This window comes from Clinocottus analis, unplaced genomic scaffold (genome assembly GCF_023055335.1).
Source record: "Clinocottus analis isolate CAN_PGR_092001 unplaced genomic scaffold, fCliAna1.0.p SCAF_4, whole genome shotgun sequence".
Taxonomy (NCBI): Eukaryota; Metazoa; Chordata; class Actinopteri; order Perciformes; family Cottidae; genus Clinocottus; species Clinocottus analis.
Window position 1 is genome coordinate 15,630,634 of NW_027176153.1, and position 20,742 is coordinate 15,651,375.

Consider the following 20,742-nt stretch of genomic DNA (forward strand, 5'->3'; position numbering starts at 1 on the left):
ACTTCCAAGCGTCTATAAACCGCCTGTGATGAATGTACTTCAGAGGTGTGCGGTATTTTCTGTTCCTGTTTGGATTCCTTACGATGCAAATTAAAAGAATGCACAACACGAAGGTGTCACTGTTTTTGCTTTGTAAAAAGGCAAATTAATGCTAAAAAAAAAAAATTGTGCAACTCTGTGTTGCATAAAGACAATAAATGCTCCCTGAATATTTAATGTTTCTGAATTTACGAAAAAAAGGAAGAATAATATTTCATGCAGAGGTTTTAAGTCCTATACGGTATGGAAGTTTACAGTCAGGAAGGACAATTCCTACAACGAGCATTGCAGGTGCAGTGAAATCCTTAATGACACAATTCAGTTAAAAATGTTTTTGTTTTTTTAAAGTTCTCCTTCCTTTACTTTTCATTGAGTCTATGACATTTGCATAACGCAAGTCAATCCGACTTGCATTATGGCTCTGGAAATGAGTTCCAGGGGATTATGTGACCACTAACATAGATTAATAATAATAAAAAAGTTAATTTTCTCAAGAGCATTGGAGCGAGAACATGTCTGAGACAGCTGAAAGTAAAACTGTATCAGCACCGTGTATGACTACTGAAGTGTCCAATTATTGGTGGTCATCCGTATTAAACAAAAATACATCATATTCCAGTAAAAAACTGTTCATGTTCATTCTTTGTTGACTATGTCAGGGAGGGGTTGACTACATGGCTGTTTGGATACATGGCAAAACAGTGAACAGGAGTTAATATTTTGTTCTGTTCAGTCAATACAGAACAGGTGCGGACTGAAGTGCATATTTAGTGTCTCCTGAGGATGAATCCTAATGGTTTTGCTAAAGTATTAAAGTAATCAGATTGACATTTTGAGGAAAAAACACTTACCATTCAGGAGGATCCATGAGCTTGTGTTATGCCCCAGCCTGTTTGTATTGTGGTAAACACATTAATTCCCCAGTGAGGATTTCAATTTTAGTGTTAACATTGATTTTCATCTGGCAGCTGGTGACTTTACAATGAAAGGGGACAAAGCTTTGGCAGTCAGTGCCCCCGAGGATGAGGGGTTGAATTTTCTTTTACATTACTTCTTAAAACATATGAATACTTGTATTGCATTTGCCCAATATTTTACTTAGTTCCACTATGCTTTGTGTGTTTTATTTGTTTATTTCACAGTTGTTGTTTTTTCAAACTTACTTCACTTCCTTTAGTTCATAGTTTTCTATTCTTTGGAAAAACCCTTTGCAACATTGTTTTAAAAATGTATACACTTAAGTGTATCATATTTACATTTCACTACTTAAATAAATTTTATATGAGGTGTGATGCATATTGTCTAAAGACTTCTGAGATCATGATGCTGATGTAGTTTCTTTTCTTCTTTTTTTTTGTATCCAGGCCTTTACAACCGTATTTCAGATAGATAGATAGATAGATAGATAGATAGATAGATAGATAGATAGATAGATAGATAGATAGATAGATAGATAGATAGATAGATAGATAGATAGAGCACAGGGAGCATTGCCCTTTAAGGAGGAATGAGATTGTCTCGGCTTATTTTACTGGCAAACGAGGGATTAAAGCACACAGATGTCATGATACTGCGATCCACATAATCCCGGCGTTGTTAAGGAATCTGCTGAGATTCTTTGATGTAGTCTACACAAACTGTTGCGTTAAAATCTTCAAACAATACGGTAGTAGAAGAATGCGTGTTAACGTTTGAAAAATTGCACTGAATTGAAGTTGTTGTTCAAGTGACCAAATACTTCAATTTATATTCCTCTCAAGCCACAATCATATGCATTCTCCTACCATTTGCTACGACTACAAGTAAAAATGAATCCTTAAAAAAGTTGTGCTGCAGTTTCAGAAGTGTTCTTCATTACCTTGTTGCAAATGCACATGAATAATACATGTCGAAGCCAAGGTCATCTATCAATTATTCTTTAAGATCTACTGAAGTGTTCCTGTCCTTACCCAAGGGCATGACATCAGGATCATGCTTCTGTGCATACCAATTGCTTACAGTAAATGATCTTTCACAAACACACCCAGTGACATGCAATAGCAATTCTTATGTCCGATGAAGGGATGCTGGGTTTGTGCCGACACGTCACGGCGAACCCACTGCTGGCTTGTATGTGTTTTACTCTCGCTGTTTGTTTCTGGAAGGGTTAGTTCACCCAAATAACAAAATAGAGCACATTTTTCAAAGTATGTCTAGTTGCAGATTTTAGTTTTATTTACTGATCTTGTCTAAAATTGTGGCCTCTTCACAACCTTAGAAAATGTTAGCAGGCTAATGAGCTAAATATAAATAGAGATCTTGGTAAAAGTTATGTGCTAAACATTAGCATAGTAGCATTGAGCCTCGTGTTTCCATTGAATTGTCACACAACTTAAAATGTTCCAAAATGTGAATTAGACCCATTTCCATCAACTAGTTTAGAGCGTATGAACGATGCTCCAGCGTAGTTTGGTCTAAAGTTGCCGCTGTAGGCCATGGTTGAATTATTCTTTCATTTCAGCTATTGGCCGTGTTTTGTGTTGCCCAAGAAGACGGCGACAGCGGATTGACCGATTCATTGAATTAAATATTCATAATCAATTTTAACTCTGTTTCATAGTAATGGCAGAAAACAATTTAGGGAAGCAGTTAAATATTTTAATATCCTGCCAATAAAAGATGTCAGATGAGAAAAGCTGGTATGCTTCACCTGGAGGGAAACAGTTTCATCATTTAATTTGGAGGACTTGTTAAAACCATACAGCAGCCAGAGCAGAGCAGAATTAAATGCCAGATGTCGAGTCAATCTGCATAACATAAGTTGTGTGCAACCCTCCACACCAAAGCCAAGCAGTATTTATGACCATTTAACTCCTTTTGACCCGTGGTAGAAAGCACAGCTGTGAAGCCAGGTCAATCTGCATTGATCATCAGTAGGAAAGATTCACCTTTCACATTATTTTACAGATTAAATCCGAATGAAGCACAGCAGTGCAGGTTTTGCTCAGAATTTCATTTCAATATCCACTTCATAGCTTTTCAAGAAAATAGTTGATCTAAGAATCTAATGCTGTCTAACACAGAGGTTTGACTTGGATACCCAAAGGTCAAATTGAGTTAATTAGACATTGCACCACAGAGCACTTGAGGGAACAACTGATCTAAAATCAAATCACCAGCACTTGACAGGACCACTCCTGGTTGAACCACAGACAAAGAGACCGGAGAGAGCACACACAAACGCTCCAAAGTATAAGCAACTCCACAGGACAAACCTGCTAAATTATAGAGGACCTGGACAACTGGAAGTGCAAGTTCTCTTAATGGAAAACTTTTGAAGCAACACACACACAGAGAGAGATAGAGAGAGAGAAAGAGAGTTTTCTCTGTGCAGAGCAGTGGGTTTGGAATTAATATTTTATCCCTCCCTCTCCCTCGGTCTCCACTTACTCTCTTTCTTTATCACTTTCTGTTTCTGACAAGACAAGTTCTGCTCGAACAGAGTGTCTGCCTTTCGCTGAGGCATTTCGCGGCCTTGGTCAAAGCCTCAATCTCAGCCATCCGCTCCCAGCGAGACCAATCACAGGTCACGCCTGCCTTCAAGTCATGGCAGCCCTGCGCTGACAGCCAGCCAGTTGAATTTAAGAAGTAGAACCGTAGAGACTTCTCTTCCCATCCAGTCGTCTCTTTTCATCACACTATGGGATTCTCATCTCAATCCTTTGTATGTTTTGTCTCTTTTGGTTCTTTTTCTCTTTGCTGTAACTTCTTTTCCTGTTTCATCTGTGTGATGTTTCTGCTTCAGATTCTCCGCTTCACCGAGCCTTCTTTTCGTTTGCTCTTATCTTTTAATTTCTCCATTAGTACAACATAGTAATGCTAGTACTACTCCTCCACCTCCCGGCACACATTTTTACACTCTTGTAATCCTGTTTTTTACATTTCACCAGCTGCTGCCACGCAGTGTAAGCATTACGCTCACGCTGGCACGAGGGTGTTGTCATTTAGGAGAGGGCTGTACTGTAAAACTCTGGGGTGCTCACAACAGGAGGCTAAGCGTCACCTCAATCAGAATATAATAAGGGATGCCACTTAGCTGCAACACAAATCTGACAGTTCAGCCCCGGCATGCTATCAAAGAAATGCCAATTTAATGGTGATGGTGGAATATATTCTCCACAACTGTAGAGATGCCCCCCTCATTTCAAATAGCAACATTATCTTTTTGTGCTATTAGGTTCTCTGTCTGTGTGTGTGTGTGTGTGTGTGTGTGTGTGTGTGTGTGTGTATGCATGTGTGGGTGTTATTAATTTCCTCCGTGCCAATAGTTGCCCATCATGTCATGTCACCTGCTGATAGCTGTTAGAGAACTAACATTTCTAACCCTGTCATGCTGGCAGCTTGTAATGAGCAGCAGTATTCCTCCGGGAGCACTTCCTGCCTCGGCTTCGGAGAGCCACCTGGCTTTTCTCACTAACCTGGAGGAACCTTGTGTTTCAAAGCCATTTCTCTCATGAGAGGGAGGGAGAGATTTCAGGGCTGACTGACAGCACGTCATCACTTCTTTCTGCAGCTCTTTTCACCTGCGCAAGTAACCCGCTGGTGGATGAGGTGACCAGCGGTTGCAGAAAAGGTCTGAAAGGTTTCTATACCTAAAAAGCAGGTGAACTGAATAAGAAATGTGCCGCAAGAGGCACAAACTCAGCACAGTGGGAAGTGGGCAAAGCGTGTCAAATACTTTTCGCTTCTTATACAATAGTAATTGCGTTTACAAAATCCAAAAACATGCGGCACAGCTACAGACATGAAATGTCTATATACATAAAATGCATACATACAGCGAGTGCTTTTGATCACATGAATTATGAATGGCCACTCATGCTGCTCTTGAAATAGTCAACATGGCAGCCTGGCATGACAGTAGCCAGATACAGAATATTGGATTGTATCTCTCGTTGCTGCAATCAATAGCTGGCAGGTCAACGCCGTTTCAGTCTAAAGATCTGATGCACTAAAATAAATTTTAAAAAGATATTTACGGTTTTAGACACACTTTTCGGACTAAGTGAAACAAAAGTGCTGAAAGGAAATCCCAAATAGAAAAAAGTAACAGTAGTTAGGTTTTTGCAGACTCGGGTGTTTCTGCTATCTCACAGCTCCCCTCTAGCTTTTATTCAATGAGAAAATCTGCCCTTAGAGAAAACATTAAAGCAAAAGGCAGATTTTTGATTAAGTATGATCGCTGTTTTCCCCTGCGGGCTCTCCATTCTGTGACATTAATTGCGAAGGAGCTACTTAATGAGTCAAATGGTTAGATATGAGAATGTGAGGTGTTTCTAGAGAAAGAGATCATGTTGTTAAAGATCTGCTCCACACTTATTATCAGGTCTATGCTTGCAAATGTAGCCTCTGTAAGACTTTTCCTAAAAAGCTTATCATATATTACTCATGTTTGCATACAACTCTCGACCTCCGCCTGTCTGCACAATAATGGCTCAGTGAATGTCAAACAAAATCCTCCGGCAGTCTTGAACACAGAGATACGGTTAACAGCCCTTTAAAAGTGCTGAGGTGCCGACTTTTCCAGCAATCACTTCCCCTTTGGTCTTTCCCTCTCTATTCAGTTGTCTTATTTTTTTCTTGCAAGATGAACAAACATATCTCCCAGTTTGCTAAAGACTGATCGTTTGTAAAAAAAAAATATCACCCACGTCTCATTGGTGTCAGTAATTCATCCAAGGAATCAATATGCTGATGAAGACTCTCATGTTACATTTAGCTGACGCCTTTGTCCAAAACAACTTACTTGCTCTATAAACACAGCAACGGGGAGCAATTGTCTTGCTCAAGGACACATCAACATGGATTATTCGAGCCGGGGCTTAAACCATTGACGCTCTGATTGAAAGACCCGTCTTTCAATCAGAGCATCGGTGGTTTAAGCCACTGAGCCACAGTCGCCCTTGTTATAATGGGCAGCAGAACTTGTTGGTGCCTGATTAAAATATGTTGTTCATCCTTGTAATTTAGTTCTAACAAGGAACAAACACTGAGCTGTTGCATTTAAAATGAGCTTCAGTTTCCCACTTGAATTGATTTTTCTGGCTGCAATCAATACAAACGTTCAAGGTCTCTTTTGCCTGGATGATACCCGAGAGGGAAACAGATATTGTGAGTGTAGAGTTGGAAGGTTTGACTCGCCGAAAATGTATGTACCTGAGAGGAGAATTGCAGTGAAAAGTAAAATTATCTACACTCTTCCAAGTGCTTGATCCTGAGCTGTTATCAGCTCTGCAGGAAAGGTCGCAGCACAGGTTTAGCCTTTTACCGACTCATCTCCGGACATTCAGTGCCTGCATTCGCAGCCTTATAAGATACTAAAAATAACCCGGGCAAATGTCTGAATCCTGTTTTAAGTTAATTCACTCCAACGGAGTTGGAGGAGCACAGCACTCTGACAACTGGGCCTCATGAAACGATAATGAGAACGCTGCTGTCTGCCGACAATGAGATAGACGCAGCTCACGCAGATACGTTGGTGGCAGCTCGAGATTGGCTGCTTATTTCACAGTTTGAAAAATTCAGCATGCTAGAAAATATGATAGTTTGTCTCATTGGCTTGACGTCTCCAAAAGAAGAAAGTTTCACTCAGATCTGAGCGGTTCCTTCTGCTGACACTGAGCGCCACAGCATGGTGATGATCGCAGAAGTTGGAATGGGTCTGTCATGTTTGACAAGAGCATAACTTCAAGCAGCAAATTAATTTATCATAACCTGAGTATTAGCTTTGTAAAACCTGAGGAGAAAGTGATACGTTGGCTCCGATGACGGGAGCTCCAGAGCTCCACTTGTGTAATCTAGCTGTTCTTTGCTGCAGTCCCCAGTGAATACCAAACAGCTTTTGTTAACAAGTTGAGCCCTGTGTAAGACCTTAACTCTCCAGGGGCTCCTGAAGGCATTAATATTTCACTCACTGTACATAAGAAGAATCTTAAAAGACCATCAAACTGACAGACTGTGTTTATCTAAAAAGGTCAGCTGACACAGCAGATGGAGAGAGACAAATATGGATCTACATCTTTTCAATCTCAGTATATGAGAATATGGAAATTTGATTTCTTCCTTATGGAGTGAGATGCAAAGAATAAAATGTCTCCTGCTCTGAAACCTGGAATCAAGAAGCTACCCTGTCTGAGCAGAGCAGGATTTTACAACAACGATTCCTTCTCGGTTGAATTAAATAATTAGGGCTCCGTTATTAATATGTTGAGGCTGGTATAACAACGGATCATAATAATATGCATAAGACGAGATGCTGTTCGGCTCATTCATCAGTTCTACATGACTCCAGTTGAATGAGGAGGTTTCTGTTGTTAAGCAGTCGCTTCTGCCAAAACAACGTAAACATTTTGTTTTGTTAGTTATTTTTACAGGTCATTTGTGCTGCCTGTAATAGGCCAAAAAAAACAGTTATTTTGGGTTTTTGAGGAGCTAATTTTTTTGATTGGTTTAAGGTTTGCAATTAGGGGTGTAGCAATACCAGTATTAGCAGTAATAGTGATGTTTAGAAATGAAATAAGGACATCATATTAATATCCAAACATTAAGAGCATTAACATTCTCTCTCAATTCAAGTCAATTAGCTTTATTGGCATGAACCAATGTTTATGCCAATAAAGCTAACTGAATTCAACAACAATAATGCCAAAGCATCAAAACACATGAGAAAAACATAGAAATATACAACTTACGCGTGTGTGCGTGTGTGTGCGTGTGCGTGTGCGTGTGCGTGTTGCTGTTTTTCCTTCTCCCAGCAGGATTCTCAGTCTGTTAGATTCTCCCAGCTCTCTGAAGCCAGAGATCTTGGAGCTGAGCCGGTCCAGCCACGTTCCTCTCATTTCACTCTATTTATCACATAATATGGAGGACACTTGTGAATTTGTTTCAAGGTGAATCCAAAAATTGAGTGCTTGTTAGTGGGTATTTATTATTCAGGGATATCTGCCTAATTCGGCCCTACATGCATTTGTTGGTGTTGCGCCGCCTGAGTTAACTCTTCCCGCTTGCTGTCTGATGACTGCAGATTGGGTTCACCTGTGCCCCACCTGAGCCGAATCAGTGGGCTGGATAAATGGACACCCAGAGCCAGTGCTTCACTCTCTTCTCCTTCCTCCCTGAGCTGTGAGCGGTCGGACTTGAATTATCTGGAGCCTGAGTGCAGGCTACCGTTCCGTGTCATTTTGGTGAAGCTGCGTAGGGGTTCTCTGCCATTTTTGTTCTCCCCTCTGTTTTCTCCTGTTTTGTTGCTAGACAGGGAGGTCAGTATTGTTTTTCCTTTTGACGAACTAGGTAAGAATAATCTTGTGTTCTAGTTAGTGTGGGGGGTTCTGTTTGTTTTGGCCTTGAGACCCTGAGGCCTTCTTGCTTCCGTTTTAGTTTGTCTACCTGACCAGCTGCCAATAAATGTTATTTATTGCCGCTTAATTGACTTCGCCTGCGTTGTTTCCCTTTGTTCCACCCTTTCCAAGCTACATTCCCTTCTACATATGTTAGGCCTGTGTACTCCTAGACTCATAGGCAGGCCGTAACAGTTGGTGTCTTTTCTTTCTCTTAGAGTGTATATATATTCTCTCGCTCTCTCGAATGTAATTACGACTGTTTCTTTGTAGAGTATGTATCACCCACATTAAGTGCAATATTCCCTATAAAAAACCCAACATGCTACATATTGCCTTTGATTTGGCATTTTTAAACCATAACAAAGAAAACCTTGTCAAAACATTGGGTTATTATCCTCAAAAGTATGTATTGAAGCTGCTGTTGAAGTGTGTGAGGCCTCATCTTTGACTTAACCTGAGTGATCTGCTGTCATCTCTCACACCGGAGTGCTGCACTGCTCTAAGTGGACTGTTAACTTCGGTTCAGTCTTTGAAGTCTGTTAACCAGACAAGAGGTAATGAAGACAAATGGAGGCATGTTGTTTCACCTCATTATCGGAAATCGCTGTCTTAAATAAATGTGCAGCTTTGTGCGCTTAGACTACAGAGGGAACGTCTGGCATGTTTTTATTCATCCGAGCTACATCAGTTTGCTTCATGGTTGAGTCATAATGGTAATTTGGTAATCTGAATGACAGACTCACTTACAGGCTTATTATAAACAGTCTAATGCAATAAAAAGAAAATTAAACACAGTAAATTAAACTTGAATTTGTAATATCCTGCTTCTTTACGACACGTCAGAGAGGAGGTGATTCTGGTGTTGCATTGAGCTGCATCATATTTAAAGATGTTGTTGTGTTGTTCACCCTTGTTTATGTCGGGGTGGACGAGGGTCACAGAGCAGTAGACAGGCGTTGCAAACTAGCTTAGCCTATAAATGTTGTGGTATGTGGCATTGGTCAATGTCAATAAACATTATATAAATTGAAAACACCATTTAATATTGTGCAACTCAGAACCACTAACCTTTAAAACTGACCATAGAGTTGGATCATCTCGTCTCTGCACACTGCCAACAAAGACTGGACATCATAACCTCCACAAAAATTGGTAGATATATTGCAGTATTACTACAGTATTGAATTGTATAATGCCCAATAAACTGGTCACTCTGTTTATCTGATTCACTTGTAGCACAACTGCAGTGTGACTGTACAGTAATTTTACACCCGTGTCGGATGAATACCTCACTGCATGACCTTTAAAACTGCAGTATCAGCAGTCTCAGTCCGTCATGGAGCCCTAGCATGTGCACTGATTCACCGCCGTTTACAGTGGCTGTAATTGATGCTGAGCAGGCCATACATAATCTTTAGATATTGGCATGTGGCTGGAGCACAAGAGGCAGAGAGATGGGATCAAAGACCATTTTTCATGTACACCCTATCTGTGGTGGAAGCACTCAGGTGTTTACCTGAGCACTTCCTTTTCTTTTTTTTCCTCTTGTGTGCACATCTGATTATATATTCATTCAGAGTTTCAGATTACAAATAACTGTACATATACAGAAATATATATTTTATATTACTCACTTTATATACTCTGTCAATATCTGCATATCTAAAGGCGATAACAGATTTGAGCTGTTGGAAGGACGCAGTATAATGCTTTTTATAATCAATTAGTGCTACCCCTAGCATAATGAAGTTGTAATGCATTGTGTCTGTCAGGATGCTGGAATATTAAAATGAAAATTGTGGTTTTCGAACCAGAAACACTGTGAAGCCAGATGGGAAAGACAACACAGACATCAGAAAAACGAGAGCATGAAAAGAGGCATCTTGAGGGGAAAAGACAGGGAGAGATGCCATAAAAGTGTCTTTTATGTCAGCCCAACTGGAGCTGCATGAATAATTTCAACTATTTTCTACTGCGCTGTGTGAATCCACAGTTTTGTAAATTACAATTGCAGCAAAACAAAAAGTGGGTTAGCCAGAAAGCCAGAGGTATCATCCTGTTATTTTGACTATTTGTGTGGTGAAAACTATGCCATCACTCACTTTAGTTTGCCTCCAGTCATCTCATCACCGAAAAGGAAACAGACACGTTTCCGCTAAGAAACTGCAGCACTAATGTGGTGACAACTGCCAACATATACATTTACACTTTGACTGTGGACTCTATTATTCTATTTTCACATCTATTTATACAGAGATGGAGTATATGCTCTCACTGAAACCATAAAGGTTTCTCCTTCTCTCCCTTTCTGTTCAAATACACTCAGAGATCTAATCCTGCTGGGGTGAGAAAAGTTAAACTGCCATCAAAGTGAGTGGTACTGAGCTCATATTTGATATTTACTGACTTAAAGTGATTAAAAACGCTGCAGGCACAAGGTCACGCTGAACACTGTCAGGACATTTGGAATAAAAGGCTGTGAATCCCCACAGCCCAAAGGGCCTGCTGACAAATCAAACATGCACCTTTACTACGTATTGTGGCTGTAAAATGTTCTGTCATTGATGATCTATTGTTTGTTGGCAGTGCATTATTAATCGAGAGACTGTGCCTTGATTGTCTTGCAACCCCACGAGAATACAGCTACCGTTTCATCTACTGCAAATCAATTTGTTAATGGGAGCTTCATTAGTGCTATTGTGGAGACTTTTTTTACTATTTTACTTTTACAGCTTACTTACGTTTATTACTTGTTTTTTATTTGACTACTATCTCTTGCTGCTGTAATGTGTGTGTGTGCATGTGAAAGAGTGTCTGTGTGATTGTGTGTGTGTGTGTGAGAGAGAGAGAGTCAGCGTGTGTGCGTGTGCGTGCGTGTCAGTATTATTCTGACGACCTTACCAGCATGACTATAATTGGCCTAAACAAGGTTAGCCCTGTTACCGCCAGGTTCTTAGTGCCATCCCCTTTAAGGTTGCCGTCAGCAACAATCCAACAAAACACGCCACACCTCCACATTCGCCCACAGCAGTAAAACATCTCTCACAACTAGTCCCATCGGGCAACATCACAGGGAGCGTGTGAATCGAGAAAGGAAGTAGCCACAGTCAAATTTTCTCGCCACCTCACGAGTGCTGTAATGGCGTCTTCTGCACCGAATGCAGATCCTGTTCCAGCAGTGCATTGTGCACGAGGGGAGCACTTTGCTAAATCATGAGCAAACGTATAATTTGTCATGCACATTGACACACCAAAGCATATTGCCGCCCTGTGAGTGCAATTTCTCTGGGGCCTCAACGATCAATTATTCATCATGTCTTTTATTACAGTTTAATGTACAGGGCACCGCTGGCACGAATAAGCACTTCTTTAGATCAGTGGCATCTGTTCAGAGTAAAAGTAAAATTACATAATAAATTGGTCTTTCAAATTCACTTAGACACTAATGTTCTTTGACATGACTATCTCACATGATGCGTTGCCATGAGCACAGTAATATAACTTTATTTTTGTTAGGGTTATACAACATACAACTACACTCCAGCATGCAGCCAGCAGACGTCAAGCTACTTCAAAACCCATTTTCATCGTCATTCAAGCCAATATTGCTTTTACTGCAGATTATTATTTGGCCAAACATCATATACTCTCTGGGCCATCTCACAAATGCACCTGCAATATAAGTTGTGGTTAATTCCTCTTTCTGCTTTGCACCTGCGAGACATTAAATCGAAATGCAAAACCACTTCTATAGAATCCTGTCCTGGCGTACATGAGAAACGTAGTCAACCGAACTGACGTGAAAGCAGCAGATCGGCTGTGCAAAAAATGCACAGACTGAAGCGATGTATAAATCTGATCACTGGACGATAATGTTTCTCCTCGCTCATGTGGAAACACAAATGATACACAGCTGGATGTCCTTGTTGTTGTGGTTGTTGACAGTACATTTGTGAGGAGTTGTCAGCTTGTTGTCATGTGAGGGACAACAACAAGAGCTCTCTTTAACAAACAAATATGTCCACTTCAGCAAAACTGCAAAAAATCTTTGGACTCAGTCAGAATCATTTTTCTTTTTGCATGAAAGCTTTTACTTATTGCTTAGAGCAGGAATATTAGTTATGTCTGTGCCAGAGAGAAATTGAGTATTACACACAACATTACACAAAGTCATTACAGCACAAGCAAGAAACATATTTGCAGCTTTAGCATAGTAAACATTGCTTGAATCACCTTTATACACCACCGTCCTTTACCACCCTGAGAAGTTTTTATACATATATTTCTTCTTCTTGCAATTTTCTTACAGTTCCTACAGTTTTTCTTTCACATAAGGCTTGGGCTTGGGATCAATACCAACATGTATACTTTTCTCTTCAGGAGCACAGGGAGCATGTGTTTTGATGAAATACTGGTATGACCGGGGATCAGCTTCTGCTAGAGGGAGAGAGAATAAATGGTTGTATCTAGCCCCACTAAGCTCGTATTATGATGGCACAATCTAAGAGAGCTTTCAGTCCTCCCCGGCTAGGATTTTCCCCATGCCTGCGTCCTACCAAGATAAATTCAAAAATACTTGGAGCTCTCCAGGAAGACAATTAGAGTCATCTTGTAGCGGCGGCCTGCTTGACAGCAAGCTGCGTGCACATTATGCATAATGCAGCCATTAAAACTGCACTCGTCGGTGGGAGACCCTCAGCAGGCTCACTGGGTGCCGCACCTCCCTGCCCACTGCTGAAAGTCTAATGAACTGAGCTAATCAAATCCGATGAGTGGAGGAATCAACTGGCTCTCATGCCCCACAGTACATTGTGGCATGTTACTGCTTGAAGCCTGGCCACAAATAGAAGCTCCTCCACCTCTGACACAAGGTGTTACAGCAGTGAGGATAAGAAGGCAATCACATACACTGAATGTGAAGAGGTTTAGACAGCAGTCGTGCTGCTGTGAGACGAGTTTGTGTGTGTATTTGTGTGTGTGTGTGTCAAAAAAAAAAACAAGAGCACAACAAGAGACCTCATAAAAACCTTATTGTGGATGACAGAGCGGAAGGGGATGAAGTCAAGAAAATGTAACAAAGACATGTTTATACAGCGAGAGAGAGACTGGGGGAACAAGGATGTGTCAGAGAGATAAACATAGAAAGACATAAGTGTATGCCAAAATGAGAATATGTGTACTGTTCATTCTGGCCAGCAACTTGCTCTTAGCCCCCAAGAAACATCTTCTCACACGTGTACATAAATGTCTTGGCAGGAGTGTGTGCATAGCGCCACTGCATCCTCCCTGGAGGGTTGTAAGGAATAAAGCTGCTACTGCTTTCGACTGTACAAATGTGTTGACTCAGATACATGAGGGAAGTGTAGACACCTATCATTGCTCATCATTCATGTGGGATCAATAAGTAGTAATGCAAGAGATAAGAGAATCTACAGAGTCTCAAGGACAATGTGGTTGTCACCAAAATTAATATAGTCTTCAATGAAACTACTGAGAATATCACAGAGTTGTATACCAAAAGTACTTCTAACTAGTTTTAGTAACATAGAAACAAAGAATGAATGAGGTCACAGTGACTCACTGTTGTTAATAAGAGTGAAGGATGCAAAACATTGCTGTTAATAACGTCAGCGGCAGATCACAGACTGTGCAGCCATCTGCCTTTGCAGCACCACTGCTGCTGTCTGACAGCGCTTTTGTTTTTCTCTGCATAACAACATGACAGAGAAGACAACTCATCCTTCTGACCTCCGCAACCTTTGCCTCTACAAATGTAAACAAAGCTATTTTTATTCTTACCACTGTGCATTATTAACATCCTTCTAAAGTACTGCACCTTGTTTGTGTGTATGTACAGGTAAAGAGAAAAACATTCGCTGGGACGAAATTTTTAAGGAAGATACTCAGTGAATTGCGGAAGTGTTCAACCGTATCTGACTGATTTTGGATACAATACTGTTTAAATGCCGACTGGTCTATTGACTGGATAAAGTCTCCTCACACAGTGTGCAATAATATAAAGGGCATCCAGCTGTGTAACGTATCACAAAGCTTACGATGTGAATAGTAACAGGGCACTTCGACTGTGCTCGACTCCCTCCTGTTCAGTTTATCAGCCTTTCAGGTTTCCACTGTGTGTATGCACATGTGTGAGTATGTGTGTGTTTGTTTTTTGTGTGTGCTGCGAAGATAGATAATTAACTATAAGGGAATCATGATTAATGTGCCTCTGGATACGAGGAGAGGTCGCTCGCTGTGCGATAAGAGGGGATTCAGAATAAGCAATCCCAGGTATAGTCCTGAGGAGTGAGTTGTGTGCAAACGCCGGGTAGGAGGAGCTACAATAGATTGCTTGTACCATAGCATCGCCCACATTAAGCAATAACACCCCTTTAGTATATTAAAAATATTTACAAACATACAAATGTTACAAATAGCTGGATGTGATGATGCTCAGGAAAATGACATACAGGATTACAAGAGTTTATAAAACCATTAGGCCAGATGAGTCAGCCAACATTGGAGAGAGGATGTGATCCATCATCCAGTGTTTCAATCAGATAAGAACTATTTTATACATTGTACTGCGTTTTGTATATTTTCTGCAAAAGAAAAAAACAAACTCTCATATAAAGTGAGATATAATTTATAAAAACATGTTTTTATATATTAGCCATGTATTACAAGCGTTGTTTTCTTAAATTAATCAAAGTACAAATCAAGAACATGAATTATGAATGTAGCTTTTCCTATATTTGCAGAACAAATAATATTGACATCCTTTCTGAATCTCTCATAACGTGGGCAGCTGGCAAATACATGTTTTGTCGAGTAATTTTCTTTTTCACAAAAGGAAATTGAATCGAACATGTTTCCTCTCTCTTGGCGCCCTCTTCTGGAGAGAAACCACAATCAAATCAATTTGAGGACGACACTCCTCACTTGACCTTTATTAATAATGAACCACCTCTTTGTAGATCAATAAAGTGCTTCAAGAGTGTTTGTATTGGTGGCATTGTGGATTATTAGTTCTGACAATTGGCTTTTACTATCTTAAAAAAAGTGGCAAAAAGAAAGTTGCATCTAAAAAAGCTTAAAAACTGTAAATATTACAGGATGAGAAGCCAGATAAATTAAGATGCAATCTGTGGGTGTCCATCTCTTGAGTGTGTAACTTTGTTTACATTCATACAGCATTGTTTTAGGTTTACAGATTCATAATTTCTTGCAAAGATATTTTTGAGTCTATTGTCTTTAATGTCCTTGGGATTTAAAAAAAAGTAAACGATAGGTAATACAAATGTGGAAGTGGAAGACCATTTCCAACAGGAAAAATCCTAAAAAGGTGAAGATGATGTTGTTTTTATATGGGAATCAGCCCGAGGAGCCACCATGGTTCCACCTCCAGGTGGCAGTGTGACTCAACAACAGCTACAGTTTAACCCCTGAGAAGAAGAAGAAGAAGAAGAAACAGAAGAAACAGAAGAAGAAGAACAGAAGAAGAAGAACAGAAGAAGAAAAAGAAGAAAAGGGTAGAGGTGCGTTGAGCGTTAACTTGAACAGAAATGGCGTGTCTCTAACCTGCAGTCAACACTGACGTAACGACGGCCCTGCATGTGATGTGTGATGTTACTCAGTCGTGCCAACTGTCCCCGGTGTGAAGGCAGTATTTTGAACGTGCCATGCAGCTTTTAGCCGTTGAAAAGACAGTTTGTCAGTTCACCTGTGTCTGGTTGCAGGACATCCTTGGGAACCTCAGACGATGCCAGTCAACGGGAAAGTCATCCCCGGCACCCCGCTGGCCGTGGACTTCTGGCACGTCCGGAAGTGTCCAAGCACTCGGCTGTTCTTCCTGTCCCACATGCACAGCGACCACACAGTGGGCTTGACCTCCACCTGGAGCAACCGGCCCATCTACTGCTCACCGACCACCGCCGCCCTGCTCAGACTCAAACTGCAGGTGAGGACGACGCACACGTGTGTACCGGGACTCTAATTAAAGTACCACGCGGTTCAAATGTCACGGTGTGTCTTATCTGCTTCATCCAAGACAGGTACATGTTGTAGTTAAATGAAGGAGCTGTGTAATGCGGGTAGGATCGGTGCAGACCCACGACAGCAACTGACTATTTGTAAAACAATGACTTCTGACTTCTTTTTTATTTAAATTGAGTTCATACCTCATTTTCATTGCTAAGATATTAACTTGTGTTTTTTGACAACCCAGTCTCGTAAGGCTCTACAAAGCCACTCTTCATTTCTAAAAGGTTAGAGGTTAAAGTCAATATTAACTGAACTGTCCTTGGGCCCAATAATCATTTTCAGTACACTCAATTGATGGCTGTTCTCTTGTATTTTGTCAACATAGTTGACAAGCCCTTGTTATGTGGTGCATTTATTTCAGAAGAAAATTAGGATAATGGAGTTGCTGTGGTTTCTATTGTTGATCAGGTGAAAGAACAGTGGATCCATCCATTAGAGCTGGCTGAGTCTTACCTGTTGCCACTGGACGATATCGGCAAGGAGAAGATGACAGTCACACTGATAGAGGCCAACCATTGTCCAGGCGCTGTCATGTTTCTCTTCGAAGGCTACTTTGGCTCTATACTTTACACTGGTCAGTGTCTGAATGCATGAGGAACATTATTATCTCATTATTTTGCTCTTGCTTTCCAACATTTAAAATTGGTATCATGTGACATATTGTGCAGGTACTTTATCAATTATGGAATCAAGTAGCGATAAGCACTGGCATATTTGTCATTTCAGGTGACTTCAGATACACTCCCTCTATGTTGCGTGAGTCGTGCCTAAGGACCAACGCCACTATAGATGTCCTGTACCTAGACAACACCAACTGTGACCCCAACCGCACCCTCCCCTCCAGACAGAAAGCCACTCAAGAAATTAAAGAGATCATCCGCAGCCACATGAACCACAATGTTGTCATAGGTAATTATGTTATAATAGACCTTTCTAAAAATGCCTCCTCTTCTCAACAGAATGAACATAAAGGTTCTCAACAATGTCAGAAATGATATATTGTCAGCTCTCTTTATGTCTGCAAGTCCTTGACTTTATTTGAAACCCCATTGTGGCTATGTGGTCTGTCTTTGACAAACTATTCTGTTGTCACACCCCTGCACACGTTTTAACAAGTGATTCATCAAGCTAACAATTATCTTGGTGTGCAGAAAGCTGCACTCTCTTTTTTTGTGACATTGCTCAGCTGAGACGGGCCCTCATGCTCTCTTGCGCTGATTTGCAGGCATCTACTCACTTGGAAAGGAGTCCTTGCTGTTGGAGCTGGCGATGGAGTTTAAAACCTGGATTGAAGTGAGCTTTGAGAGGATGGAGACCCTCAAAGTGCTGGATCTGCCTGATGTCTTCACCACTGACCCGGGAGCCGGCCGTATCCGAGCCGTGGAACAGTCAGAGATTCGCGCTGCAACTTTCCACCACTGGAACAAAGAACAACCCACTTTGGCCATCATTCCCACCAGCAGGCCGCTGCTCTCTTTTCACCCTAACGTATATGTGGTGCCATACTCTGACCACTCCTCTTACCAAGAGCTGGAGGATTTTGTCTCTGCACTTAAACCTACTTCCCTTTTACCTATTGTAGGAAACCATGTACCTGAAAGTTTCTCTGCCTTACTGCCCAGCAAAAAGCGCCATGAAATCCTGGTGCCCGAGTCAGTCCGACACTACATGTTGAGGCAGCTTGAGAGCCAACCCGACTCATCCTCATTCACCAGCCTTCGTCGCAGATGTTGCCAATCTCTTATTCCAAAAGGGGTGGTATTTGAGTCTCCTGAAAAGGGATCCAAGCAGTCATGCGATGAAGCCTGGGAGGCAGAGTGTCTGGAGCAGGATGCTTCTGAGGAAGAGATGGACACAGAAAGTATTGAAAAGGACTCCGACTGTATCCTTGTTGACCCAAGCAAGGACCTCGCTTGTAACAAAAAGAGAAAAGGGACTTGCGATATGTGGAGCCTAAATATTGTCCAAACAGTGTCTGAAGATATGGTAATGGACGAGTCGGTGCCTCAATTCACCCAGAGCAACTTTGCTCCAGTGGAGATCTTGACCAACACCAAGACCTGCTTGAAGTCTGTCAGGAAGACAAGAGAACCTTTTAAAACCAATGCCAAAATAATCAACTCCATGGTTTCAAATGACAATTGCAGCAGCCAGCTTAGCAGACACGATGATGTTCAGAACAACTGCACAGTGTCAGTGAGTGATGGTATGAGTCAGCACAGCAGACATGGCATTGAGCAGGACAGTGACATAATGTCAAACGGCCAAATGAGCAACATTGTGACAATTTTGCAACGCACCCTCGATAACGATTCCTGCTCTTCATCCAGCTATGAGACTGAGCTGAAGCAGGAGTATTTAGAGGAGCTTGAAAGCAGTATTTTAAAGGATCTCCTCTTCACAGACGAGGACATAAAAGCATGTGGCCTCTTGCCGCAGAGCTTTGTGCAAAGGTTTTCTCTCTGTCCTTTCTTTGACGCACAAGAAGATGACATCTCAGATGAATAATGTGAACTGACTTTCAAGGTTTTGCCTCGCTTTAGAGGCCTCTTTGTGTGCATTTAAAGAAGAGCACTTTAAAGGGCAAACTTTTCTCATTGGTAACTTCCTTATTTATATAATTTATGTGTGGCCTAGAGTTTAGAAAAGCAGGCTTGTGATCATTCTTTAGAAGTGACTTGTGAAGTGACTAACCTTTGTCTCTGCCTTCCATCACTGAGCCTTGGCTCAGTCGTCACGTATGCCAGGGCAGCTTCCTTTGGTTTAATAGAAAACATTTATTTTTGTTTTAATGGAATAAACTAACTAGGGACTTGTGTTTGCTGGATTTGTGGTCAGGGCTGATGCACAGTTTACACTAGTCTGTAATGTATGTTTTGTAAATTTACATTTCCACAAAGATATAGAATTAAGCTAGTAACTCTTGTCTGCTTGTCTTTTGTCTTGAGGAAACCTGTTTTGTAACAGCGGTTGCTTTTCTGACCTTTATTTTGAGCAGTTAGAAATTAGCCTTTGTTATATCTTGTTTTTTTGACAATGAAGGTGTTAAAGAAACAAACTGTGATTTTTGTATCTGTTTTTTGGGGGCCATCTTTAGAGGAACTTCATTATGAAAAAAGTTTGAGGAGATACTGTTCAAAATGTAGTGTTTCCTATAATAACTAAGTAGCAGTGTTCTTTCTTCAACTACAGCTGGATCAGTGTAACGATTCTTAAATTGGTCATATTTATTAGCGTTCAAAAATATATTGTCAAGGGGCAATAAACACTTCTCCTTTTAAAAAAAATGAAATAATAAAATGCATGTGAATTGAAAAACATGATTGCTAGATTGTATAGTTCTTACAACACGTTAATGAGAGTTTCGTAGTTGTTTTTGTCCCCATGTGTCAACTGTAAAAATATCTGCTATTCTTTTTGCACGTTTTGATTAGACATGACATAAACCAGCTATGTGCAGCTCGGAGGCCCTCTGTGGCTGTTCAACAACTCACTAGTTTTAATCCTAAATCTTACCTGTTGGCTGCTTTATCACTCATTTATGCTATTGTGAATAGAAAGTGCGGCAACAATTCACTTTTTTACATCTGGTTGTAGTTTATTCAAACGGCAAATACCAGCACCATGTGTGTGGACTGTTTCCTCAACAAATTGACCTTTTTATTTGCAAATCAGTGTGCGGTGGTGCTCCTTTTTGAAAATATTTATTACTAAAGGATACTAAAGAAGTCCACACACTTAGATGATATCTAAACTAAAGATTCACAGCTGCTTGCTGTTGCAATGATGTCATTCCTCCAAAAGATGGCAGTAGTTTATTGAAAACATTAGCAGATGCTTTTACTTTGCTTTGCTTCTCATTTGTTTTTTCTGCATGTCTGATTCCTGCAGCAAAAAAAAAAACTTATCTTTGGTAAGGAAAGGCATGCTGAGCAGTAATGACTTCACTCTTGTGAAAATCCCATCGTCTCTCTGTGTTCTTTTTGTAAAGAAAATGTTATGTTACTACAATTGGCACACCCAGAAACATCCTGATTCTGTTAGAAATGAGCAGAAGCCTGCTATACTCTGAATGTAATGTCTTACTGTATTGTTTAAAATGTGCATATTTATATTTGTACAATGTTGAGGAACGCGTGCTGCACTATCCCGACTACAGAGCACAACCGCCATTTGCTCATTTTAGCCACCATAGAAGGTAGTGTGTGAACTTTGTTATTAAAAAGTTGTGTGTGTGTGGCGTTGAACGCTCACAGGCGTCATGCTGAGACGATGTCACCAT

General features: G+C 40.8%; 1 protein-coding gene across 2 annotated transcripts; it reads left to right on the plus strand.

The window, feature by feature from the left end:
* The first annotated feature begins 15,917 nt into the window (after window positions 1-15,917).
* Window positions 15,918-20,193, plus strand: dclre1b (DNA cross-link repair 1B). Of its 2 annotated transcripts, none has more exons than XM_068596821.1 (5): window positions 15,918-15,955; window positions 16,157-16,377; window positions 16,869-17,034; window positions 17,187-17,369; window positions 17,686-20,193. In XM_068596821.1, exons 2-5 carry the CDS (start codon window positions 16,180-16,182, stop codon window positions 18,966-18,968), a joined length of 1,830 nt encoding a protein of 609 aa, XP_068452922.1. In that variant the 5' UTR covers window positions 15,918-15,955; window positions 16,157-16,179; the 3' UTR covers window positions 18,969-20,193. The 2 variants fall into 2 exon arrangements, with proteins under 2 accessions (XP_068452922.1, XP_068452923.1); XM_068596822.1 differs by lacking the exon at window positions 15,918-15,955 and adding an exon at window positions 15,967-16,072.
* Window positions 20,194-20,742: the final 549 nt, after the last annotated feature.